This window comes from Sardina pilchardus, chromosome 18, assembly GCF_963854185.1.
Source record: "Sardina pilchardus chromosome 18, fSarPil1.1, whole genome shotgun sequence".
Taxonomy (NCBI): Eukaryota; Metazoa; Chordata; class Actinopteri; order Clupeiformes; family Clupeidae; genus Sardina; species Sardina pilchardus.
In genome coordinates, this window is record NC_085011.1 from 22617261 (window position 1) to 22644612 (window position 27352).

A 27352-nucleotide genomic window follows, 5' to 3' on the forward strand; every position below is an offset into this window, starting at 1 on the left:
ATTTCTTTTAAATGGTTCCGACACCTTTGCGGCCCAGACAGATTTGTTTATTATTTCTGGTCAAAAAAATGGCCTACTGTTTCTGTCCTTGTCGAGATGAAACGCAGTACTGAAAAGCATCTGCAGATGGTGCTAGTTTATCGAAAGAATCGCAAAACGAATTTAAATAGGTCTGTGAACTCTGCTAGCATATAGGCTACCTGTAACACCAATGATCAGATGTAATGGGAAATGAATCGATATAAGCCAGCTGGCCAAATAGGATTCTACTGAAAGAAGTGGAAGATTTACGCAGTAGTGTGAAAATGCATTATGTTGATTAGGCGTAGGCTATTCTCTCTCAAGCTGGCTGATTAAACACATGCGCTCAGGCCTCCGTAGGACCATATATAAATACAATTTTACGCATATCTAATTATGCACAGCCTCATTACGCACATAGCCTAAAGGAAGCACTGGGGGCCATTATGTTGCATTTGGCAACCGACCCACTTCCTAAAGTGTGCATATCCGTTCGCATCTAGTTGAGCAATGCCATTGCTGCACCCTACAAACAAAACAGATAAAGTAGCCTACAACGCACGTAGCCTATGCTACTGGCATTATCTGTCGGACAGTAGGCTTTTCGTTCTGTTGAGATGTGCGCATGTAGGAGTGTGGTGAGAAAAAAAGTACCCGGATGTACTGTAGTATTTGCACCTCCCCCTCTTTACCACCCCGTCTCTCCCTTCAACCTCTCTTCTCCAACCGAGCCTCTTCTCCTTCTTCACTCTATAGACCCCTCCCTGCGGGTCTCCCCAAGTCACTGCAGTGAAACGCCCGGTGAAAGAGAGCGAGTGGTGAACCAAAAACACCCAACCGTGTTAATACGCTAATATCAGCTACTGCGTCGCTTCAGAAGGCCGACGTTCCACCCTTGGCGAAATCTGTCGATTGGCGTCTCTGCACATCTCTTGGTAGACGTTTCATCGTCCAACCGGCAAGATGGTAAGGACTGCTTGTGTTATAAGATTGATCAAGAGGCTTGGTGTGTCGTGGCATAAAATGTCAAGACGCTGCATGCTCTTCTTGACATTTCAGAGTCGGAATCGCGTAACCTGTAATGCCTATGTATATACAACAGGAAAGCAGGGTTGATCGAGCGGAGAGACCAATTTCCTTGTAATTCTCCACCTTTGTGTAACGTAGCTATCGTCTCAGTGGCCCAGATAATGCTGTTACCTACTCTTTTCCCTTCAAAGTGATATCCTAACAGTTGTAGGTTATAGTAAGACTAATTCAGTTACACCCTGCAGTCGCCTCAAAGACTAATCATGAACATCGCGAGTTGAAAAACCTACTGATGTGTTTTTCGCTTTTCTGTATTGCCAGATTCCAGTAAGTGTACAGTCAGTGGTCCTGAAGACAAGCACAGGCAAAAAATAATGTCACCATGTCGATAAATAGTTAGTGGAGTAGCGTAATATATTAACGTAATGAAGCAACAGTGTAACAGCCATCGAATGTTTACGAAAAATCCATGAGCGTTACACTGTAACCAATCGTCATTCATTCATACACGGGCTGTACTTCTTTTGAAGTTTTAAATTCATCCATATAGTTGGTGGTATGTTTATTCATGTGTAACAACATATTTGGACATAGGCTACCATTATAAGGTTACGCATTGATTAGCCTGCACTACCTGAACTCCAACAGGTAGGCCTTAAGCGTGTTTTGTAGCCTAGTCTGTGACAGGTCAGTCCCTCATTTAGTTAAGTCTGCTTATCTATGCTACATCTTGCATAGGCCTACAGTGTCAGGCTTATACGTGACCACAGCAAGACTCAGGATTATGAGTGTTTTGTCATTGTAAAAGGACCTTTTTTCACTTGCCTTTATCAAATATACCCCACAGCGTACCATTTCACATGCTCAGGGTTTCTATATAGGACTATTATGAGAGTTAAGTTGCCTGTAAAATAAGTGCTGTTGTTGAGATTAGCCTTATATTTTACTTATTCAATGACCCAATCATACCCAGTATGCAGTTATAACATTGGTTATAGATATGAGAAATGTGGTATAATGGCTATGTTAGGGTGAAATAAATTAAAGTCAGCAATGACTGAACAATTTGCTCACATCCCTCTGATTGCCATTGCCACACTGCATAGGTCTCCCCCGTGCTGCACATGTGTAGATATTTTGCTACCAATAACATATTGAACTAGGCCTCAATGCAATTTACAAGAGTAGTGTCTTGGGATTTGGGGGGCGTGAAGAGAAGAATGCAAATGAAATTATCCAAAAATGCTACCATTTACAGTACATCTGTATGACCTCAACTCAAGAAACTCAAGAATAATGTGGCCCAATATATATCGCCAAATATCTATGACTAAAATTGACCCTGCCAGTCAGTTGTTAAGTCAAACACTTTAATATAAAAGACTGTATGTGGTGGCGTTGCCAGGTCAAGGTTGTCCCTGTCACAGGATCCCTGCAGGTCTATACATCTCATCAACAGTGAATTAATGCACAGGAAACTGTGTACAACACAGCCAAGTACACACATTGTCACTTAGAGGCAACTGGCCGCTCAGTATCAAGTACAACAACAGATTGGATAAACAAAGTCACAAAACAACTTGTTAGTCATACCCCATTGACAGACTTAAGCATTTTGAGTAGGAAGAAGACCATTGTGTTGTCATATAGTGTTCAAGAGGTTTTATGAGGTGTTGAAAGGGTTGACATTGACAGCCACATTTAAAAACTAGAGGGCATTTACTTTTATTTCTGTCAGAAAAATGCATGCACTACGACTCTCTCTCTCTCTCTCTCTCTCTCTCTCTCTCTCTGAGCAGAATCTCATCTCCCACAGAGATGAATATCAAAGCAACAGCTTACCAATTAATTACCATAATCATTCTCCTATTTGGAGTTTAAACCATGGCAGAAATGGATGTTAATGATGCTAGATGTGCTCTTAAGATCATGGTCATCTGAAAATTGTATACATCAAAAGGCGATCCGGGTAGGATATGTTGTTGCCACGGCTTTTAAAAAAAAATGTATTGAGTGGTCTAATTGATACTGAAAAAAAATAATGAATAATTTATCATCACCACAAAAGCAATTTCCACATAGTCCTTTACATTTTGTCTTGCTCCGATCATAACAAACTCGTTCTAAAGGGACGTAAATCCAGAGATTGAAGCATTTATTTTTAACACTTACCCTCTCTTTGAGACTAGATTTATTTTTGACAGGCAACATATAATTCACGAGACAGCCACTGAAGGCCATGGACTAGGATGTAACCTTAATCCTAAACCCACAATCTCCTTTACCTTAAGTCATTACCTCTTAGTCCTAAGGTTAAACTAGCAACCAGCAAAAAACAGCGCATCCCCATGCACTGAGCTACCAAGTTTCGCCGTATTTTTATTCACATGTCTCCCCTGTGTTAAAACACTTATTGGTTTTCTACTATGCACTTGTTCCTACTATATGTTTTGAAGTCTTGATGACAGGAGATATGAGAGTAGTCGTGGCAGGTAGTCAAGGTCTGGCTGAATAGATTTGGTGCTGAAGTGTTGCAATAAAAGTCTGTGTGTGAGGCTGTGAGCGTGTTTCAAGTACACTAGCAGCGACTGAAACATCTCCCATGCTTTTGATATTTTCAGTGTGGCAGCAGGACGGTTATTTCTGAGTAAGGGCAACCCGTTGAAATAAAGTGGAGTCTCATTGGAAATGCTGTGGTCAGAGATGCAAAAAACAATTTCTATTTACATGAGTCAACACCGGCACTGCCATTCATTTTGTCAACACTGTTTATGCTACAGTATGTGTTGATGCTGAAATGGGGATTATATGTCTTAGGACGTGTTGGGGGAATTTGGATATACAGTGTGAAGTCAGCTTTGTTTTGCTCTGATCTTGTCAGAAATGCTTTCCCCAGTAAATGTTCCTTTGACATGTTATTTTTTTTATCAATTGTCTATGGTATGAAAGGGTAGCATCTTGTTTTTGTTTTTGACATATAAATCCCTGACAGTGCACTAAAAGCAATGTTTTACTGGCTTTCACCATCCAAAGCTGGAACACCAGTGTGTTGACCAGTGCATATATTGTGTAATAATCGACTCTTGGCCTTTGCCATGCCCGGTCGGGGAAACACTGGGCACTGGGTTTGTTTAGCCATGGGCTCGTCGGGCACGCCTCTCCTCCCTGCTGGCCGCTGGGCTTGTGCGCTAGCCCACGCTGCTGCAGTAATGCTGTGAGGCAGCGGGCATCACTCAGGCAGAAATCCCCATGATGGGGAAACTCCACAGTGGAGGGAGGTCACGTGGGAGACGGGCCCTCTCTCTCTCTCTCTCTCTCTCTCTCCCTCTCTTTCTCTCTCTCTCTCTCTGTCTGCCTGTCTCTCTCTCCCTCTCTCTCTGTCTGTCTATCTGTCTCACTCTCTCATGAGTGGTCACACAGCAAAACACTGCAGTGTTGGATGGCAGGATTGCAGAGGAGGGGATGCGGATGTAATACTGCACTGAGTGGCTGCCAAGTTGTTGGGTGTTCATGGGTGAATCTCTCAGTGAATCTAAAGTGCATGTATGTTTGTGTTCTAACCTTGATGACACTGATTCCATCTGAAGGCGTTATGCGGTGCATCTGAGAGTAGCGAGCGAGATCTCTCTGTGTCACAAGATTCCTGGGAACACAAAGCATAATGTTGATCTTTTTTTAGGCCCTAAACACTAGTTGTTTTCTTTCCATCTGCATCTTCTACATATACAACCTTAAAAGCATCTGAAACAGAATGCAAAAGAGCATTGGGAAACATCTTATTTTACACATATTTTTTTTACAATAGCAATCAATGTGTTTTATTTTTTAGAGGACTACTATAGATATTATTGATTTGAAGGCATGTTGAAGGTCAATAGGCATTTGTTTATTACAATTATATCAATGAAATGATTAGTACACAGTTATGATTCATAGTGAACCATAATGGCATGGTACAATTGGGCCTTTATCCTTGTCTCCTGATCATAAGTCACTGAAAAAATATCAGATGAAAATGGCCTAATTTCACGCCAAGTAATATGGGGGAAGTTTTGCTGCTTAATAGCGCCCCCTGTGCCCATGAGCTCTTCTAACTCACAGTTTTGCATGTGTATCTGCTAGACGTGAATTATTATGTTTCAGCACAGTGGTTCCAGATGCATAGTTTTGAGAATTATTCATTTACATGGACCAAGGCCATTCATGTAAATAGAGTCGTCTCTGGATGTAGCAGGTACCCTAGTCAGTGAGTTTCTTGTTGAATGGGTGTAACTTCAAGGTTGTAGGGCCCTACAGTGGAGTTTGTGTTGTGCCTTCCTACGTTTTGGGAACTTCCTGAACACAGTGACCATTAATGAAAATGGCAGAGGTAAGGTTCTCACGGAACCATGGCAGTGAACCTTTTTGTGATAAATTATCACTGCATGATACCACAATATTCCAGCATCATCTAACAAGTTGGCGTGTGTGTGTGCTTGAAAGCTACTTGGTATATGAGCACGCTTGCGGTTTATTTTCCTTAAAATCGCCATGGAGAAAAGGCCATGAACATTGCCAGCGTTAGTGATTGTGTATTGAAAGTCATAAGGAGGTGTGCAAGTTTACAAGAGGATTTCATCATAAAATGCTCTGGGCAGCCATCTTCACAGAATTGCTGACAGTCTTTCTTTGTTTTGACATCAGATCACATAGTCATAGTTCATAAGCAAATTCAGTGAGGAAGTGTAGTTCATGGTTACAATATGATCACATTGCAACGTTTTGGCTCCTTCTGTAACACTTCATGCAGTACGCCCCGTCATTGTTAATCTAGTGAAATTAGCAGATTAGCTGTGCAAGATTAGACCACTCTCTTTCACCTAGCTTTCCACTTGGCTCCATAGTTATGAGTGCTGCTGCTGCCTTGATTGAATTGATACACCGGCCCTTGCTTTCTTCTCCTGAGTCATCACTGTGGTAAAAGGAGATGGGACTTCAGCGTGTCAGTCAGGTTGTCCATTGCCCCAGAGGAGTCAGCCCCCTCAGGGCCTTGTCATAGCTACATGTCTGAGATATCTTAAGACCGTCTCATGACTATTCTTGGTGCATGCAGAGGCCCTTTCTATTTCTATATGTCATGCATCAGTGTTAATAATTAGTCCCTCATCGTGTGTGTGCATGCATGCATTTTTGTGTGTTTTTTTGGCACAAATGCTGCTAGAGATTTGTCTATACATATTATATTGTATTATATTATATTTATATTTTATATACTATACTTTTCCAACTATTAACGGCAGCTTATACATTGATTCTGCAAAATTTCTTCAGCTATGAGGTTAATACACTAGGGCAGTTGTTTTTTTTACCTTGCATAAAACACTGTCCTGCAGCTTATACACAATGCAGCAAGCTAATACATAGGAAATTACTGTAACTCTTTTAAGGTGTGTAGGTACACTTTATTTCAGTTCAGATTGTTTGTCTCGTAAATTTCTACAATCACCAGAGACTTTAGTTCAGTTGCTTTCCCTCATGCTCTTAACTGACTGTGCCACTTTTGTATTTGGCACAAGGTTTCCTGCAGTAGCTAGAGCACAGTGATATTTTTGTCCCCTCTGTCCTCAAACTTCTTCCTGAATTATCCGCTGCATGATTGTACTGTGTGACCTGAAAACAGTGACAATAATTACATCCAGAACAGTGCTGCCAGGATCCTGATGAGGGTGCGCAAGCATGAACATATCACCCCCATTCTGAAAAGTCTCCACTGGCTCCCGGTTAATAGAGTATAAGATCACACTCCTCACCCACCAGTGCATATATGGACATGCTCCCCTCTACCTACAGGAACTCCTCACCCCCCAGACCTCCTCACGCCCCCTGCGGTCAACAATCATTAACACCCTCCAAATCCCCAGAACCAAGCTCCACAGGATGGGTGACAGAGCTTTCTCTGCTGCTGCTCCCAGGCTGTGGAATGCCCTCCCTGACGACCTGAGGGCCCCACAGACATTGAACACTTTTAAAAAAACTTTGAAAACATATCTTTTTAAAAAAGCTTTCTGTTAAATGTATTTTGTTGATGTGTGTGTGTGCGTGTGTTGTATGTGTGTGTTTGTGTGTGTGTGTGTGTATATTTTATACACGTATGTGTGAGTGTGTGTGTGTGTGTGTGTGTGTGTGTGTGTGCGTGTGTGTGTGTGTGTATATAATCTATTTTAAATTGCTTTATTTTTTTTTATCTGTCTTTATCTGTTATCCATTTGCATTATAATTTTGTAGCACTTTGAGATTGTCCATAATATAAAGTGCAATACAAATAAAATGTATTATTATTATTAATAATTACATATCTCTCTCTCTCTCTCTCTCTCTCTCTCTCTCTCTCTCTCTCTCCCCCCCCCTCTCTCTCTCCCCCCTCTCTCTCTCTAACAGGGAAATGAAGCAAGCTACCCCCTGGAAATGTGCACACATTGTGAGTAGTTTTATAGCAGTTATTGCCATTTATGTGATGGATAGCAATTTGTGTGTTTGAAGAATGTCTATGCTGTGTTTAATTATTGTACAATATTTCGTACCTGCTCGCTCACTTTCATAATTTGACAGTTAATTATCCCGACCTAGTTGCCTTTGCACTTGCTTTGCATTTATTCAAAAGTTTCCTCTGCATAGTAGGAATTTAGTTCTGTGAGCATGGGCATCACACAAGCAAATAAAAGTGTGTTGAAAGCAGTAAAATCGAAATAAAGTCAGTATGGATGACTACGCCTTGCAGGCAGGCGGCTATTGGTCAATCTGAATCTCACCAGAGGCTAAAGGGAAAGATGAGACGGCTAGAGGGAGACCCATTTTGCCCGGGCTAAAAATTCCCTGCCCAATCGTAAAGGTCAGCGCCAGGTCTACCAGGGAACCGTGCGCTTATTTTTAGTCGGGATGCACGCTTTTTAATTGGTTTCTTGGCCTAGCAGGGCGTTGCACGCAAGAGAAGCCTCTTAATTCGAGGCGGGTGATTAGATCAGCTCCCGGGCCCCGAGCCCTGAGCCCTGAGCCCTGAGCGGCCCCCTGCCAGGACAAGGCCACCGGCTGACTCAGCACGCCAGCATGGCCTATAAACGCAGGTTTCAACTGTCCAGCAGATCAGGTGTTCATGAGGCCCATGTGGACCTCTTAATGAGCTGTGAGACAGCGGTGCACCCCCCCCCCCCCCCCCCCCCCCCTGCACCCCCCGCAACACCGCCGCCGCCACCACCACCGGGCAGGGTGTCTTCGCTCGCTAGTCGCTACGCTAACTGCACCTCAGGCTTTGCGGTCATGGTTCTTGACACCAGAGGCCCCCCCACCTCCCGGTGAAACCCAGCAGGATTTGGAAGCCCAAAAAGTCTCCATGTCTCCTTTAATGGACCGTCAGAGGATACAAACGTTGGTTAGGGAGATGTAGAAATGCAACAGGGAATAGAGAAGGCATGTTGGAGTTTAGTGGAGGATTTAAGAAGATGAAATATTTGTAAGGAAAATGTTTCAAGCTATACTGCATATAAGTGTTGTAAGCTATAAGTGCAGTATGAAAAAGCTGCATTTAAAAGAGTCTGGGCCAAATGAGACAGGAAATATGGAAGGGGGGAGGAGGGGAACCCTTATAAAATCAGCCACACCTCACACTGAAATGTTCTTATCACACATTTATACAAACACACACACTCCATATTTATTGCAGCTGAGAAACAACTGTTGCACCCAATGGAGAAAGGCGTCTCCGACTCATAATACCAAACACAAGCTGATTTCCCTTTCAATTCAGTTTCACGTATTGTATTCCTCTAAGAGCGTTCACTGTCTACCTCTGTCTATGAAGGTGTGGCCTTCTGAAGTGCAAAAGCTAAATCGCACATTGTTAACAACACATTGAGATGCGCAGACATGAAATCACAAGCACGCAATAAATGAATTCAGGCGCTGGGAAAAGGGTTGCATTTCATTCATGCATTTGAAGGAGTCTTCAATATGATACAGCATATAGTTGCACAACTGTGACGCGATTCCTTCGACATCTGCATCCCTGGAAGCGTATGGCTTCTTGATTATGACAGTCACAATGCAGCATTGTGCTTTTTATGCCTCCCGATGAGGACCACTGGTGCCACTGCACTCAGTGACAGCCCTGTCAAAACATTAGCACACACTTTGCTTGGCTAGTATCCCGCCAATGAACTGCCAAAGCCCTGTGTGAAGGTGGCCTAGGGTAATGTTCGGGGGGTGCCTGCCTTGCCCAGACCTGTGCATGCCTGTGGGTTTGGCCAGCACGGCACTGCTCAGTTCAGTAGGGCAGTGACGGCGTGCAGATGAATCAGCCGCCGCGGGGACCTCGGCATTCTGAGATTATTTTCAGCCCCCGGGCTGTCGTGACTGGACAGCTGTTCGGTCCATCAAGCACACGGACAGTCTTGTCAGCCGGGCTCGCGAGTAGCCCGGGCCATCTAGTCTCGAGCCTTTGGCCACCGAACACTAGAGCGCTGCCTGCGGTCTCCAGTCTCTTGACCAATTAAATCAGGCCTAGCATAACAGCCAATGACAGCTTTTTATACCGACCTCTGTGTTACAGTTCGGACTCCTCCTCAGCTGTTATTTGAGATGTGACATCCTTGTGGATGTACAGTAGCTGATATTTAATTTTGGTCCTACGGTTGAAGGAAAGATGCTGAAGGAGGTACTACATGTTTTGAAGGAACCGTTTTTGTATGTAGAAAGATTATGTCTTTACTGTTAGGAGAGTTAACTGGGTTGGTCATAATATTAAATGTAGAAATTTGCTAAATGTTTACCTTGGGGCACCTAAGGCATATTTTATATAGCCTATTCTATGTGGCTATGTGACTGTCCTAGGCTACTTCACAGAGGAACTCTGTGTCAGTGCACTCAGCGAGTTATAAGACAAGGAGACTCAGTTGGAGCATCGATCTTTAAATCCTGCTGTTTGATAATGCGTTTCAGTTCTCTGGTCCAAGTGAGACATCTGTATGGTTTATAGAGAACGAAACTCCATAGAGGGTTAATTAGTCTTTTCTTTCCTTGGTGTCTGTCACAAATGAAAAAGGCAATCTCAGAGCCAGAATCTCACAGACGGTGGATTATAGACAGCGTGGACAATGCCAGTGGCCTAGTTATGAAACACTGCGTGTGGTAACATGGCTTTTTCAGGCAGCCAGTAGTGGCTAAACCCATCTTGCTCTGCCTACTGCTGCCCAAAATAAACCTAGCCTGCTAGTTGGGTTTCCATGTTGCTAGGGGTTTCCCTGTGGGTGGGGGTGAGCACCAACAAGGGTGGTGGGTGGAGGTGGGGGTGGTGCGGTTTCTTGTGACCACATCACTAAAAATAACAATGGCTTCTCCCTTCACACTAGCTCACCAGAAGTAGAAGGAGAGGCTGGGTGATAATGTAGCTTAGCATAGATGTGTCCCAGATAGGAGGGTTTTAACAGAGCACTGTTGGAAGCTGCTAAATTCATCAGGTCCAGGCTAAACTTGGTGTCAATTTATAACCGCTAAAATTGCAGTTGAGGTGTTAGGGAGAGGAGAAGGGTTCGATCTGACTATTGACAACATCGAGACCAGGCTTCAAACAGTGAAAAATGTGGATGCTTCTCATTTTGTAGTCATTAATTAGGCTAGGTATGAAGCTACAAGTTAATGATTCTGTTATGACAGAATTTTGGAAGCAAAGAAGTTTTGCAGGGAGAGAATACTAGATATATACTGTATATTTGTATTGTAGTTGACCATTGCCACTGAAACCAACAGGAAAACATTTACTTATCTTTTTTCACTTTTTAAGAATCAAGATGCAATAGTCTCCAACAAATGAAAATGACAAGAATGAAAATGACTGCTAAAACAACAAACAGGCTATTGAGAGAGATGGTTTATCTTGATCTTACGAGTAACAGTCATCATGTTGAGCGCTGTTCAGTAATTGATTGTTAACTCTGAGGAAAACTACAGGTCTAAAGAAATGCAAACGTGTTCAGTGCAGCCCTAGACCGGGGTAGCAAGCTATTCTCACCTCAGAAGTATGATGCCCTATTGACATTCATACAGCACCAGTACAAACTTCAGCTGTATCACACCGTGCATTTAGGCCAGAGAAACAGGGTTCCAAGTCAGCTTGCTGCTCGACGGTGACACCTGCTGCCACTCAGGTGGAAGTAAATGATCGGCTCCATCTAAGCCTGTCACATTTTAAGCGGTTTATGCATCTTGTAGAGAGAGAAACACCTAGTAATCAAAAAGCACAGCCAGTTGGAAGACAGAAAAAAAGGAAGACATTTTGAATAACATGTGAAGACATCCAGTAGACCTGTATGCCACTGATTTGTTTCATCCCTCATGAAAGCTTTGCATTAGGTGATGTTTACTATTGTGATGAGATGTGCAAGCATATCAGTGTTCTCATACCATTCATCCACTTAACCAGAGGGCATCAGCATCAGTACCCCCATCCTGTGGAACCATGAAGGTCTATGCTAATGGAGAAGTTAGGCTGATCATACGTAATTACAGGCACCAATGTAAAACATTGTCAGTCCTTTCATTAGATGAATTGGCTGCGGCACATAAATGTTAATTATCATACAGCCGTAACCTGTAATTATCTCTGACTATTAAGTGGTGTATGAAGAGGTTAATGCAGTAAGCGCAATCACACTGATGCTTTTAAAATGAGCTTTTGCCTAAAGGAACATTTGTTACAATTTGGTGTTATTTAGACCCATTCATTTAGACCCGAGTCCGTCACAGCAAAACATGAGTGCCTGGTCATGTGCGGACGGGCTGTTGAAGTAGTGCAGATGTGTCTGTGAACATATTTCATGCTAGTTCATATGCCTCCTCACATGTAGACCCCTTAAGAGCTTGTTGCCTAGTAACTGTGTCGGTTGGTTGTGAATGATTCAGCTTCCAGCCTGTCCATATGTGAGGCCCATATAAACAAAGGTAACATTCTGAATTCTAAAACGCTGCTCAAGTGCTGTGTAAGTGGCATATCATCTACTGCTACAGAGCTTAAGAGTTCTCAGCCACTCCCAGCCTGAATTCAGACGTGGGCCAAAACAGCTCAAGATTTGAAAACAGATCATAACAGCTTGGAACGTTTCAGATAACTGCAGTCAGGAATTGTCACTGCTGAAGATGTTGTAACATGCAATCGGGTGTACTTTAGATGCCTATGTGGCACTGGCCATATTATAATCTTTAGGAACATCTCCCGCACCTGTAGGAACACATTTTGATAAGGAAGTGGTCTTTGCTGTATGTGTATACCTAATGATTTTATTGGCATTTAAACACACAGTTGTAAGTCATTAGGTACTCCTCCTGAACACTACCATCCAGACAGAAGAGAAGCGAATGATATTATGAAATGTGCACAGTGAATCTCGTAAACAGTATGCATCTTTAAGTGTTTCCATTTAATACTATGTGTTTTACAAAATGAAATGTAGATTACATAACTAATGTATTCCCCCACAGTCACAAAACGACTAGAGTGCTCCAGGCCACCATTGCCTCTACACAGCTTCCACGCCTATAATCATGGCCGCACATCTTCTCTTAGTCACCGAGCACATGCGTAGTGGCATGAAGGAACAGGCTTGCAAGCCACATACTAGAGGCATGAGTTTTCAGCTCTGGGGATCACCCCCACCCCACCCCCTTGTGTTGTTATCTGACTCAGTTCTTGTCCCTGGTCTTTCCCAAAGATAAGGCCAATTAGATGCGTGTGTGTGTGTGTGTGCTGTTCGATCTCTCTTATCTGTTGTTTGTGTAAAGATTAATAGAAGTATCTTGGCGGACTGATTAGGTTGTTAAGGGGGGGAAGGAGCTTGTAGGGAGAACAGGGTCATGTGGTGGCAGTGAATGAGCTTATAGTAACCAAGCATGTAGTTCAGGAGCTTACCATCACTAGTGCGTTGAGGAAGTTGGCCTCAGTATGGCTGGGACGCCCGACGCGCTCAGTCGGCCAGAGCGAGGGATGGGTAACACGCTCCGTGGCGGCAGCAAGGCTCATGCGTCCGGCTGTAAGTGGACACCCGAGCACACTCGTCTCTTCCCGCTAGCCACTGTCTTAATGCCGCACGCTTCTCCCTCGCTTAGCTGGGAAAGGAAAACGGGAGGAGTGAGCAGCCCTATCCTACGAGCGCTTAGAGCGAGGTGCGTGTGGAAGCTCAATGATGTCTCATTTGCATCTGTTCTTTTTTTGCTCAATAGATGTGTTGTGTTTCTTCTCTTTCTCTCTCCCTCTCCCTCTCTCCCTTCTCTTTTCTTTTCCCCAGTCGATGCTGATGAGATTAAGAGGCTAGGGAAGAGATTTAAGAAACTCGACCTGGATAATTCAGGATCTCTGAGTGTGGAAGAGTTTATGTCCTTGCCGGAGTTACAACAGAACCCTTTGGTGCAACGGGTCATAGATATATTTGACACAGACGGCAACGGGGAAGTTGACTTCAAAGGTGAGATCCATTTCTGATTTGAATTCATTGGTCTGTTTGTAGTCCCATGTGCAATCTCTGCGCCTAGTTTGATTTGATAGGCAGATAAAACATTATATCAGGCTAGACTCGGCTTATCTCCAAACACGTGGTTAATATAAACATGACTGTTTATACACACCAAGATAATACCTTTATTTGCGTCTGAACAACTTTCATGAACACTGCGACAGTGTGCGCTGTGTTTTTTTGCAACTGTACAGGAAATGCCTGTAAATCACATTCGTCTCAGGCTTATTCGTCATAATCAAGGCACTAAGACTTGCCTGAAAACAGCTTCATTGTGCTCTTGAGCAGGAATGTCGCTTTCTGGTATAGAGACTCACGGCAATATTAATCACATTTCATGATTAACAAAAGGAGCTTGATAACCAGGGGAAAGGGCTAGGACTTTGGTCCCTCAAGGCTTCTTCCAGTATAGACTGGTTTTGTCCTCTTATCGCGTGAGATGAACCATTGATTGGCCTTAAGGGTGTCAAACCTCAGGATACACTGACCTGAAATGAAAACAAAGATAAGGATGAACCTTTACAGAAGTCGCTGGACTTAGACTTTCATAACAAATAATTCCTAATGAGACATATGTAATGCATGCATGTTGTAGAAATACATTATTCCTTGCATAAGGTTGACTTCTTGGTTAATGTACTAATACAAGGTTGATTGATTGGTAAACCTTGTGTCAGGCACAATCATCACGGTCACTCACTAACCAAATTATTATGCCTTGCAGAATTTATAGAGGGTGTGTCCCAGTTCAGTGTGAAGGGAGACAAGGAACAGAAGCTGCGATGTAAGTGCTTTCAAACCATTCATATTGATCAGCTGCAATTAACTTATCTTTTTCACAAACATGTATACGAACATACTTTTAAACATTTCCCCCTATTCTCTCAATGCACAGTTGCCTTTAGAATCTATGACATGGACAAAGATGGCTACATATCAAATGGGGAGTTGTTCCAGGTGCTCAAAATGATGGTTGGGAACAACCTGAAGGACACCCAGCTTCAGCAGATTGTTGACAAGACCATTATAAACGCAGACAAGGATGGAGACGGCAGAATATCTTTTGAGGAGTTTTGCGCGGTAAGTTTTCCCGTTTCTTGTCAGCTTTGCAGACAATGCTATCTAATGATGTTGATGCATTGCATTTTCAAACTGTTTAGACATCTTGGCTCTAACTAGGAGTCAAATGGATGTGGTTACAAAACTTTATATACAGTATTTTGCTGTAACTGTGGAAAGCAGGTGTGAATATCATAGAATGTGTAGTATCACATGCAAAAAACAGATCTTTTTTTTTTTTAAAGATTCTTTTTTTGGGCTTTTCATGCCTTTAATTGGACAGGACAGTAGAGAGTATGACAGGAAACGAGCAGGAGAGAGAGTAGGGGTGGGATCCGGAAAGGACCACGGGGCGGGAATCGAACCCGGGTCGCCGGCGTGTGGTGCAGGTGCCCCAGCCAGTTGCGCCACGGCTGGGGCCAAAAAAAAAAAAAAAACAGATCTAACACAGGTTGTGTATACACTGAGTGGAAAGACTGATAAACTCAGTCAAACTGAGTGGCTTGGATCTCTTACCTTTGCGGTATGTCTCCCATCTCTTACTCAGGTTGTAGGAGGCCTTGACATACACAAAAAGATGGTGGTGGACGTGTGAGCTTCCTGACTGATCTGCAACACACAACATGCTTTCTTCTCCATCTCTCCGACCATCAGCTCAAGATGTCAGGCAGTCACTCTCTATGTATTTAAATGGAAGTATTTTCTCTGTGAAGCCACTTTCTTCTAACACGAGCCTCGTGAAGCCAACTTGTGTTATTGAACTCTTCTCCTGTCAATAACCCTGGTGTAGCACTTTAAGAGACTGAATGATGGCTAGTCTTGTAAGAGCATCTCTATTTGGCGGTGAGAAGGGAGGAAGTTTGGCTTGTTTATAATTTGTTTGTTTTTTATTGTTATTTTTTAAATATTTATTTGTTCTCATCTTTTTTTAAAAACAAAACATGTCTTGCTTTTTAAGGGGAAAATGTGCAGTTAGCTGAGGTGCAACTTAACATACTTGATCCGTAAAATATAACTGTAGGATGTGCCGTGCCAAGCAGAATATTTAATTAATCAATTCAGAAAACTGTACCGTCATATTATTTGGAAGACATAACTGCAATTGCATGATTAACATAACTGTATGCAATTTCATTTCAAAGAAACCGATAAGGCAGTGGGATTTTTTTCTATAATAAACTTTGTAATATGAGGTTTTGATTAGATTTGATAAATTTAATTTTGCTTCCAGTCTTGTTAAGATTCTTTTGTCACTTGTTTATATTGTTGCAGAGTAATGGGTTTCTTTGTGTTGCTTTCTGATACACAGTAGAGTAGAATTAGATGCCAAGAAAGTGTCGTCTTAGCAGTTTTTTTGTGTTCTTGTAACACACTTTACTTCAGTAAGCAAGCAGTCTGCATCCTCATCACACACGCCAGTGCTTACCATTGACCAATACACGTTGCAAAATTTCTATTAAAACCATTAAGAATGTTTTTATGGACTTGTATTTTCTTATAGAATTGCATTTGGAATGCAGTCAATGTTCACAAAATCCAAAGTTTTAAGTGTTGATCTCTAATTCTGGAAGTCCAATACATCTCTTGTTGCGCTTTTATTCACAAACTGCTGGCAGAATTTTCCTCTTTTATAAGTCAATATATGTATATTAAGTACTCAGAAGCATAGGCTCATCTTCGGATAATCAGAGGAAAGCTTTACACATGTATACAGTTCATCGTCCTAAGGGTCGCTGTGCACTGTAATTTCAGTTTTTTTCTTCTATATAGTGCAATGGAATAACTGTACTCTTGACATTTACATATTGGCATGACAGACGTACAATGGAATACACTTTGTGAATTGTATGTGGACTTTTTTTTTCTTTCTAAGTAGGTTTCTTTCCCCTAATGGACAAACCCACAGTATGTGAGCACTCAAGGAAAGTTATTAGTTGTGAGAACACTTCTTCAAACCAAAGGATGGTATACATTAGGTGAAACAGAGCACTCTGTAAAATTCAACTTGTGTGTGTGTGCTTCAGCCTCTTACAAATGGCAGCACAATTGGAGTGATTTTGCAAATCTGTTCGATTGGGGAAACAAGGCTAAGGTGTCTTGTGCTTGCATGACATGGAAACTTCCCTTAATGCATGTCAATCAATTTTGAAATGCTCCTACTGTTTACACAATGATTGTGATGTTTATAATATATTAACAGTTAAAATGTTGAATATGGATGTTGCCAAAATTTGGTAAGTGTACACATGATTGGTAATAACCATAAGTGAACCTACTTAAGTGTAACTTTTATACTCACCTGGATCAATGAAATGCTTGAATTCCACTGAAGTTGCATATCTGATCCTGTCAACTGCCACATACTCTGCTTAAACGGGGATTTTTTTTTTGTACATAAATATTTGTTCGATGCGGTTCCAGCTCTTCACTGTCCATATAACCAATTGAAGTTTCAGTTATTCGGTTGTACCATACCTTTTAGTTTGGTGGATTGGGTACGTAGTGTGTGTGAGGGGGGCAAAAGCATAAAAGTTTTAAAGAATTAAGTTTCAGTTTTAGGGTTTTTATCCTTCTCTGCATGCTGCATCTTATGCTGTGGGATTCTTGGACTTAATACTGTATGAAAACAAAAACAAAAAAACAATAAACTTGAAACATTTAATCTGTTTAATAGTTGATCTCCGTCTCATTTTTCCTTCTGGTAAATACTTTTTCATAGTATCCCCTCATGGAAGTCACAAAAAGGTCCATTGGTTGGGAAATCCGACTGTTTCCCCCACAGTTCCACATAGTTGAGGCAAAGAGTCCACCTCAAAGATCATGGGTCTGTTACCAACCCAAGGCCATGTATACCAACAGGAAAAGCGACAGAACAAACTCTTCATGTTAGAATCTCTCTGCTGCTCGGCTTGCCACTGCTCTGATATTCCCATAGACCTTTGATGGTGGACTCCCTGTTGGGTAAAATGGGTGGAGAAAAAACTAAATGTCAAAGCCAAGAACTTACTACAAAATATCATAGTGATGTCTATAGCAACTACTACACAATTACTTACCCAGAATTAGGTTGCATATCGCTGTCCGTGCCATTTTAATGTTTTGAAAAGACCCAAGTAAATGTACCTTCCTGAAAAAAAAAAAAAAAAAAAACATGAAGAATAATGATATTCATGGTCATGAGGACATATTATATTGGCTTTCATTTGTCCTTGAAGAGGAAATCATACTCACGTGTCTGCAAGCACAATCCTTGTCTTTGTGACATTCTCAATGGTGAATTTTGTTTTCCCTCCCTTTCCTGCTATTCTTCCAATTGCTCGAGATAAGTGGTCTCCTTTCAGGGGTTTCACTGATCAAAGGCAAACGCAATGAGAGGTGAGTGAAGAGTACACAGCTACTGAGTGAAACAGGAGCAGCATGCAGCATCTGGACACAACTTACCATCTGTGACATCAAAGGTTTCCAGAAATAGTTCATCCAATCTGATGAGAGCTAAAGCATCCTGTGTGTGTAATAATGGAAATGAAGATACAAAAGCAGAATCAGATGCTGATCCAAGCAGCCGGAATGAAACTCTGAACAAAAGGCACCCCCCGCCCCCGCCACCCAAACCCACCCAATACTTTGAAGATATCTTTGTGGTAGAAATTTTTAACAAGAACAGATACAAAACTAAGTGCTTGAAAATAAAGAGTGGTAATTTATGGTCATTTTTTTTTAATTGGGCGACGGAGATAGTCAGGGAGCCATGGGGTCAGACCTGGCTTTGTCGGTTAAAGTTTTTTTTTTTGCAGAATCTAGTAGACTAGGGGTACCTCTTTAAGATTTAAGAGGGTGCCCCGTGATATCCCTTGGGCAATTTCGTATATTAAGCCTTTCTTGTCCAATGTGTTGACTATAAGGCGGATATACTACAGGTGAATAGGGTAAAAAAATTAACAAGCAGATATCACTATGAAACTTCACCAGTTGATTACTTAGATCAATATGAAAAATAAATGTATTACAAGTTTTCTGAAATTTAATGTTTGAATATGCAAATTAGGTATGATGTAATTAAATATGCGCTGATTTGCATAAACGTAAAAATATCAAATCTGAACATTGGGTAAAGCCAGTTTCAATTTTTTTCTTTTCATTTTGTTGACATAAGAGATGAAAAGTATTTTAGAGAGGGAATTATGGATATCTCATTTAGTTATTCAGTAAATCAGAAAATACTATACCAGCCTTTAAAAAATCAATTTTCGCCATGTTTTTTGGAATAAAATGTCATGTAAATCAGGCTAAGAATAATATATCAACAAACCCCTCTGCAAAATCCTTCTAAACATGGTTAGGTATAAGACTGAAAAGTTTGGTGTATGTAGATGCTTGTGAAGTGGAGATTTTGTTCTCCGAGTGAGAGAGGAAACTCATCCATATCCGCCTTATATTCAACACATTGGACAAGAAAGGCTTCATATACGAAATTGCCCAAGGGATATCACCGGGCACCCTCTTAAATCTTAAAGAGGTACACCTACTCTACTAGATTCAGCAAAAAAAAAAACTTTAACCGACAAAAGTGAAGTGTTCCTTTAAGGTTCTCGTGAGCTTTTGGCAGACCAGACCAGTCACTAAGCCATGGGGTCAGGTTGCAACCAACCTAGGTCAGACCTGGTTTTGTTGGTTAAAGTTTTTTTTTTTGCTGAATCTAGTAGAGTAGGTGTACCTCTTTAAGATTTAAGAGGGTGCCCGGTGATATCCCTTGGGCAATTTTGTATATTAAGCCTTTCTTGTCCAATGTGTTGAATATAAGGCGGATATGGATGAGTTTCTTCTCTCACTCGAAGAACAAAATCTCCACTTCACAAGCATCTACATACACCAAACTTTTCAGTCTTATACCTAACCATGTTTAGAAGGATTTTGCAGAGGGGTTTGTTGATATATGATTCTTAGCCTGATTTCCATGACATTTTATTCCAAAAAACATGGCGAAAATGGATTTTTTAAAGGCTGGTATAGTATTTTCTGATTTACTGAATGACTAATTGAGATATCTATAATTCCCTCTCTAAAATACTTTTCATCTCTTATGTCAACAAAATGAAAAGAAAAAAAATTAAGCTGGCTTTGTCCAATGTTCAGATTTGATCTTTTTACGTTTATGCAAATCAGCGCATATTTAATTACATCATACCTAATTTGCATATTCAAACATTAAATTTCAGAAAACTTGTAATACATTTATTTTTCATATTGATCTAAGTAATCAACTGGTGAAGTTTCATAGTGATATCTGCTTGTTAATTTTTTTACCCTATTCACCTGTAGTATATCCGCCTTATAGTCAACACATTGGACAAGAAAGGCTTAATATATGAAATTGCCCAAGGGATATCACCGGGCACCCTCTTAAATCTTAAAGAGGTACCCCTAGTCTACTAGATTCTGCAAAAAAAAAACTTTAACCGACAAAGCCAGGTTCACCTAAATTATGGCATTTGGCTCCCGGACTAAGAGTGTCATATGTCCAGTTACATATACACTTACCTCAACTTGGAATCCTAACACAAATGCTTTCACAAAGTCTGCTGCCTTTGTGAGGGCACCGATGTCCTGCGTTTCTTTACATGTCTGTACACAAATAAACAAATAATCACTAATCAATAAACAATAATCACTTGGCCAACTGTAGCTTCACTATTCATTAGAGGCCTATGTGCTAGAGATGTCAGTCAGTGTTAGACCCACTTTAAATCATGAATTCCTGGATGATCAATGGCCTACTACAGGACACTCACCTTTATCTCAACGTTTCTTGTTTTGAGGTTGAATCTGACTTGCAGTTGTAAATTTTCAACAATGGGTGTGAAAATCTTTAGCCAGTTCTCTTTGAGTGGTGTATAGCGGTGAGCGGGTACAGCAACCTTCCTCGTCTCATCTGTGCCACCCTGTGAAAGGAGAAATAGAACACATGAACACATTAATCAACAGTTTTTCAGTTTCAAGATACACTGAGACACACTTATTATTATGACTTGGCTAGTCTAACATTAATATTCACAACACTTGTGTCTGACAAGTCTCTTGACATTAGGCTACTAGTTTATATGTTTCATATTGCGCATGCGTGAAGTCCATGATGCACGTGGATGCGTCCACCAGCTGATAATCGACGACACACAACCTATGCACACAACATACGCTGTGAAAATAAAGAAGAATTACTAAGACAAATTAAAGTTTTATACTCTACCATAAGTTTATCTCCCGAAATAGCTGGAAATTGGGGTCTTTTCCTTGCTATCGTATCTTCTGATTCCATTTCCATTGCCCCGACCTCCCGTTTACGTTTTTGCGTCTTTTTATATTTAACCTCTTCGAATGAATCTGCGTTCTTTTCACAATCCATCGTAGAACTTGTTTCTGTTGTTTGGCTTGTTACCGTTGCCATCTTGAGAAGTGACGATTGAAAGGTTTAAAGCAAACTTTAGTTAGGGAGATAATTTAGTAGGACATGCAGCTCTGCCCCATGTTGTTGAAAGGAACTAAAGGTGTCTGGCAAATGCCTATATTTAATTGCCACTTGCTTTGGTGTTAGAAAAATATGAAGATAGTCAGTGACAAACAGGAGTAAACCATACATTAAATGATACTAACGAAATCTTCCAAAGCTCCGTAAACCTCCGTAAACGCATAGTTTTGTTGGTCTATCACGCCGTTTTATAAAGGCAACTGTGTGGGCATCTATATTTTAGCTCTGTCTCGCACCTCGATCTCGCGAGGTTAACTATTGGATAGTGCATTCAGTTAGCTGGCTAAAACAACATCCAACACAGTAGATTTTCGTTTGCAAGGGAAATATTATCTTTTCCTTATATTTGTTTGTCTCGTTGAGGGTCTCTTAAACATGTCGACGCCACTCGAAAAGCCTCAGATAATAGCACACATCCAAAAAAGTTTGAACTACACTGTTTTTGACAGCAAATGGATACCATGCAGTGCAAAGTTTGTCACTATGGGTAACTTTCCAAGGGGTACAGGGGTGATGCAGATATACGAAATCAGTCACGGAGAGCTTCAGCTTGTAAAAGAGGTGAGGATTAAGTGTTTGATTTTAAAATCATCGTTGCTAACACACTAGAAATGGCTTATTCTTGCTTTGCTATAAAATTCATTAGCTTCTAGAAAGATCTAGCATGGGAAGTTGTATCCATGACAACAACACCACAAACTAAAGTAAGCACAAACAGGAGCACACTGTCGGTCTCGAATGTTGTTGATGTTCATTCAGTTGTTGTTGTTGTTGTTGTTGTTGTTGTTGTTGTTATGTATGTATTCAGAATGTGAAAGCTGTGTTTCAATAACTAATATTGTGGACTTCTGCAGATTGAAAAGCCAAAGCCCATAAAATGTGGGACATTTGGAGCCACATCCCTACAACAGAGACATTTAGCCACAGGAGATTTCGATGGAAATCTACATATCTGGTATAATTACAGTCAGTGTTCATCTATTGTATATGGTCATCTGGCACACTTGTAATGATTTAACTATAATGAGCTCTATTTTGCAGGAATCTAGAGGTGCCAGATGTGCCTGTATATACAGTAAAGGCACACAAAGAAATAGTGAACAGTATTGATGGTGTTGGGGGACTGGGAATTGGAGATGGTGCACCTGAGATTGTGACTGGAAGTAGAGACGGTATAGTGATATGTTGCTTAGCGTTATCATTATTATTGTACTAAACATGGTCTTGCCATTGACTACTGGATCTAACAAACTGACAAGTGTGTGTCTACTGTTCTTTACCCCCAGGGACAGTGAAGGTTTGGGATCCCAGGCAAAAGGACACACCTGTGGCAAATATGGAGCCAATTGAGGGAGAGACCAAGAGGGACTGTTGGACTGTGGCTTTTGGTAAGTTATTTAGGCACAGGAGCATGTGAACAAATGAACAGTGTAGCATACTACTGAGTAACTACATTGTCGTTATGGGAAAAGGCAATCACAAATGACCTATTATGTTTAAGACTAATAAAACAAGCAAGACGTTTCAGACATTCTTTTTAGTCCGTGTAGGACAGAGAACAAGGGATGTTATCTGTCTTCTGCAGCTGAAGTGCGTGCTGTTATAGAGTGACAGTACTTTTGAATCTTTCACCAAAACAATCATTTTGATCTCTATTGTAGTAGTCTGGGTATTTGTGTAGTTGGCTGTAGAATGCTTACAAGCATATGAGAGACAAAGGCTGTTGGTGTACCTCGGCTTATAAAATCTTAGTGTTCACTGTTTGTTTGTCTGGTGCTCTTTGGTGTCAAAGGAAAAGACTCAGAACCAAAAAAGTAATGAGAAAAGCCTCCAGACCAAGGAAGTCCAATGTCTTCATTGAATGGACATGTCCTGAACAGACAGATTAAAAATGCACACACGTAGCATTTCCCATTACTGGAAATGGCCAACTACTGTACATACAGAGAACATATCGGTACACAACAGAGGCACAGCAGAGCATGCCACGAAAACAGTTAAGATCAGAACACACAATCACCAAAACATTTGGTAATCTATCTCTTTATTTAGGCCTAGGTATTCCATAGCTTTGAAATTCTAAATCCAAAATATTTCACATTGCGACAACCTTTTCAATTGGTCACCCTCACGCATAGACTTTTTTTTTTTTAAAGAAAAAATAATAATTTTGAAGACAAAGGGTTGCTGTAAGGTTGCTTGGCCATGGGGTAATCCTCATTGTTGACCAATGACCCAGGCTTTTTGTTAGCAAAACACTCACAGTTTTCATTTGGTTCTACCCACTTAGAAACACTCACATGGGCGTTGGTTAGGAGACTCTTTTTCTTCTTCTTTATAAGCATATGCTCTCCCCTTTGTTTATTATATATATTTTTTTTTGGTACAGGGAATGCTTTCAATGACCAGGACCGCTGTGTTTGTGCTGGATATGATAATGGAGACATCAAGCTGTTTGACCTCAGAAACATGTCTTTACGATGGGAGACAAACATCAAAAATGGAGTGAGATTTCCTCATCAGTGTTTGTTTCTTAATAGATGTTGGTTAGGATAATACAGATATGGAATATCTGAACATTTAACTGTTATCCATCCTTTAGACTGTAGTGTTGATGTAAGTTATATGAATAATTAATAATGCCATTCAAAATATTCTTCTGTTCATATAACAACACACTGTGCCCTAGTTTAAAAGTGTACAATCTATTAGTGTTGTCACGATACCAAAATTATGACTTCGATTCGATACCTGCCATAAATACCTCGATAGTCGATACTGAACCGATACCACGGTGAAATTCTAAAATACAGTATCTGAAAAAAAGATCAATAATGGTCTGGTTCGGTTTCACTTTAACCAGCTTGTTCCTGTCCGGGTTTTTTTTTTTTTTTAGCAAATTACACTAATAGAAATAATTATTATTATTCCCCAGTAGGCTATAGTATGAGCATAATCTCTTGTTTGTTAACATATTTGCCGGCCACTTTTCTTTAACATTTCCTGTAAAGGGAGTGGACAAGTTAGCCTACTTTAATATTTCATGAGTTTGATTGTCTGACTTTCAAAGAACATAATTTATAATTGTTATATCCAGACAATATGCTTAGTAGGACGCAAACCTCCACCAGGTGTAGAGAAATGTGAGTTTAATTTAATACACTAGTGTGCAGGTCAATTCTGAGCTCATCATAAAGTCACCGCACGTTCATTATTTTTTAGTCCATAGTTTTTTTTTATTGTTTGTTACAAATTACAAGTGTTACAATTATAAGCAAGTTAGCCTACTACTCAGTGTGCCATCTGATGACGCCTACATGAGGTCTAGCCTGCTGAGATTAATGTTTGGACGCTATACATTCTGGCTATGGGCTCTAGAGAGTTTGTAGCCTAGCTCATATCTAAGAAATAATAAAAAAGGCAGACTACATGCCATGATAAATATTACCAGAACTGATTGAATGTTAAATAGATTGTTTGCAAGTTATGCTAAAGTTACAATTATCAGCGTGAACATTGAGTCATCTTGCAAACAGACAGACAAACAGCAAACCCCAATGAAAACATTACCTCCGTCAAGGAGGTTTCTATGCTTACGGTCGTTATGCCTCGTCAAAATTCAGTGTTGAAAAAAAAAATGTCCAACTAGCCTACAGGATAGCCTACACCACACTCGTTTCACTTAGGCTATAGTTTGTGGATACGATTGGGGCTGATCATGGTGTTTTCAATCACATTCGCTGACCTCTCGGTCTTTGAATTCTTTGTAAAGGTGGGGATGTCTGTCCGCAAGGTGCTGTGCGAAGTTGGACGTTGCCTGCATGCTTTTGTTTACATCTCTTGTGTCTGTGGGCTTGCCTTCACTGTCGACACATGCGAAATAGCTCCAGACTTCAGTTCGCCCGTCTATTTGATTAGCAAGCCGAGGATGGTCGGCAGGCGCTCCTGAACCTGTAGCCATCTCTCTCCCTCTCGCTCACTGCGTGCACACACTGTGGCTGCGTCTGAGAGGGGAAAGTTAGCCACGCCCACTAGCCTCTGCGTTCAAGGAGCATGACTGATAGTTGGAGCTTCTTGCACTACACGGAAAGTTATTTTTTAATAAAGTATCGATACTAAAAACGTCGGAAATCGTATCATTTTTTGCGTTAAGGCATCGTGATACCTTTCTAGTATCGGTATATCGTGCAACACTACAATCTATCAAGAAGCAAAGTTTTTATGCATGAGGGGACATTGAGTGGACTCCTCAGTGTTAGCACAGGTCGTACCCATCGTGTGAAATAAGCACATTGATTTATCCTTGTTATTAAGATAGCTTTAGTTAAACATAAGACTTTGCACTTTGCCATTATCCAAATTAGGAACCACTTATATGGTCGGCCCTCTTTTTTATTTTTTTACCACACTGAAGCTAATGTAATCAGAATATTATGGAATGCTTTCGTTCCTGATTCCCAGCAATGATATTGTGTGAGTTGCAGTCATGGTTGCCTGATAAAAGTGCAGACATAATCAAAGCACTAGCCAGATTGACTGAGCACTTGCCTGACTGAGACCTGATTGTTGTTATTCTTTGTAACTGGCAGGTATGTTGCGTTGAGTTTGACAGGAAAGATATCAATATGAACAAACTGGTGGCGACATCTCTGGAGGGAAAATTCCATGTGTTCGACCTGAGGACCCAGCACCCCACCAAAGGCTTTGCATCGGTTTCTGAAAAGGTAATTAACGGAGAGGCGATTTTGGCCCGGGCACACGGAAAACACGTCAAAGGTTATTTCTCACTTTCCCATTCGGCTGCATGGAAAGCCTTCATTTTAACATTTTCACAGCTGGAACAGTTTGTGAGTGTGTTTACTTTGCATGCTATTGGCCATGAAAGCCGGTGCCAAAAACGACACTGGGTCACAGGAAAGAGAGCGACTCTGTGCCTCTAGTGAAAAGCCTCCTTACGCACGTCAAACTTGGGTTAGCCTCGTCCAGTGTTGGCACACCTTGCCAGATCAGGAACCATTCCACTTCAAATATTTACGCAGTTATGAAACAATCAGTGGCCACAAAATGTCTTAGATCTTATATTGAAAAAAACATATATGCATAGAGGATATGTGGCTGACAAGTGTTTCCTTTCAATTTTGCTGTCTCCCAAAAACAAAAAAGTTTTTTTTTTCCTCTAGAAACTTTTGACCCTGGTCCTTCATTGGGTTCAAACATTCTTACCTTTGGTCTACTGCAAGTTTGTTTGTCCAGACCAGTTTATGTCAAGAATGAATTAATGAATTATGTCACAAAGCATAAGCCATGATGGATATGTTAGTAAATGTGCATTCTGGTTCATATTGCAGGCTCATAAATCAACAGTCTGGCAAGTAAGGCATTTGCCTCAAAACCGAGACATCTTCCTGACAGCAGGTGGAGCAGGAAATCTTCATTTATGGAAATAGTAAGTGAATTGCTTTCCTCAGTGCAAGCCTGCCATGCCCGCAAACCCACCATAACGTGAAAGGGCTGTTTATTTGAATGTATTGTCCATTTTATTGTTGTAAATGGCACACTGTGATTTGGCTTTCAGTGAGTATCCAGCCCAGAGAAGTAAAAAGGACTCTGAGGAAGTTGACATGGGCGTTGCTGGCACAGTGAACCTCCTGCAGAATGTGACCTTGTCGACTCAGCCAATCGCTAGCCTGGACTGGAGCCCAGACAAGCAGGGTCTGTGTGTGTGCACCGCCTTTGACCAGTCCGTTCGTGTGCTCATCGTGACCAAACTTAATCGTGTGTGAGATGGTGGACTAACTAACTGTCTCCGTCTCTGCGATCTGAGACTCACACATACACACCCACTCATACTTAACACAGAATGTGGTGGATCAAGTATGGGTTAGCTGTTTCAGTTGTATCGGTTTCAAATATGAATTGGAGCCGACAGAATTTGACAAGAGGACTGCCCCAGGACTGTTTTGTATTGTTTTATTCTTCAAATGCATGTGGACATGTGTCTGTGTACTCTGCCCAGTGCAGTGTATGTCATTTTTACTTCCCCATGTTGTGTCCATAGGGGTGCCTTTTGTTTTGTAAAATGTGAACTATTTTCCAGAGCAATTGTTTTTGCTGGCTGAAAGAGCTAAAACTGGTGAAAAATATATGGAATATATTATGTATATTATTTTACATAATAATAATAATA

At 41.0% G+C, this 27352-nt stretch overlaps 3 protein-coding genes across 4 annotated transcripts; 2 read left to right on the plus strand and 1 right to left on the minus strand.

Moving 5' to 3' along the window:
* Positions 1-652: 652 nt before the first annotated feature.
* On the plus strand, positions 653-17313 carry ppp3r1a (protein phosphatase 3, regulatory subunit B, alpha a). The gene is made up of 6 exons (XM_062519941.1): positions 653-987; positions 7468-7507; positions 13359-13535; positions 14308-14367; positions 14479-14663; positions 15190-17313. Exons 1-6 carry the CDS (start codon positions 985-987, stop codon positions 15235-15237), a joined length of 513 nt encoding a protein of 170 aa, XP_062375925.1. The 5' UTR covers positions 653-984; the 3' UTR covers positions 15238-17313.
* Positions 17287-21185, minus strand: pno1 (partner of NOB1 homolog). The gene is made up of 7 exons (XM_062519940.1): positions 20887-21185; positions 20432-20581; positions 20181-20264; positions 18084-18144; positions 17874-17991; positions 17699-17769; positions 17287-17596 (listed from the first exon to the last, which is right to left on the minus strand). Exons 1-7 carry the CDS (start codon positions 21082-21084, stop codon positions 17529-17531), a joined length of 750 nt encoding a protein of 249 aa, XP_062375924.1. The 5' UTR covers positions 21085-21185; the 3' UTR covers positions 17287-17528.
* A 237-nt stretch (positions 21186-21422) lies between these two features.
* dnaaf10 (dynein axonemal assembly factor 10) lies at positions 21423-27352 on the plus strand. Of its 2 annotated transcripts, none has more exons than XM_062519938.1 (8): positions 21423-21726; positions 22020-22120; positions 22207-22337; positions 22452-22553; positions 23555-23670; positions 25755-25889; positions 26514-26611; positions 26741-27352. In XM_062519938.1, the coding sequence occupies exons 1-8, from the start codon at positions 21541-21543 to the stop codon at positions 26946-26948; spliced, it is 1077 nt and encodes a 358-aa protein (XP_062375922.1). In that variant the 5' UTR covers positions 21423-21540; the 3' UTR covers positions 26949-27352. The 2 variants fall into 2 exon arrangements, with proteins under 2 accessions (XP_062375922.1, XP_062375923.1); XM_062519939.1 differs by lacking the exon at positions 21423-21726 and adding an exon at positions 21760-21869.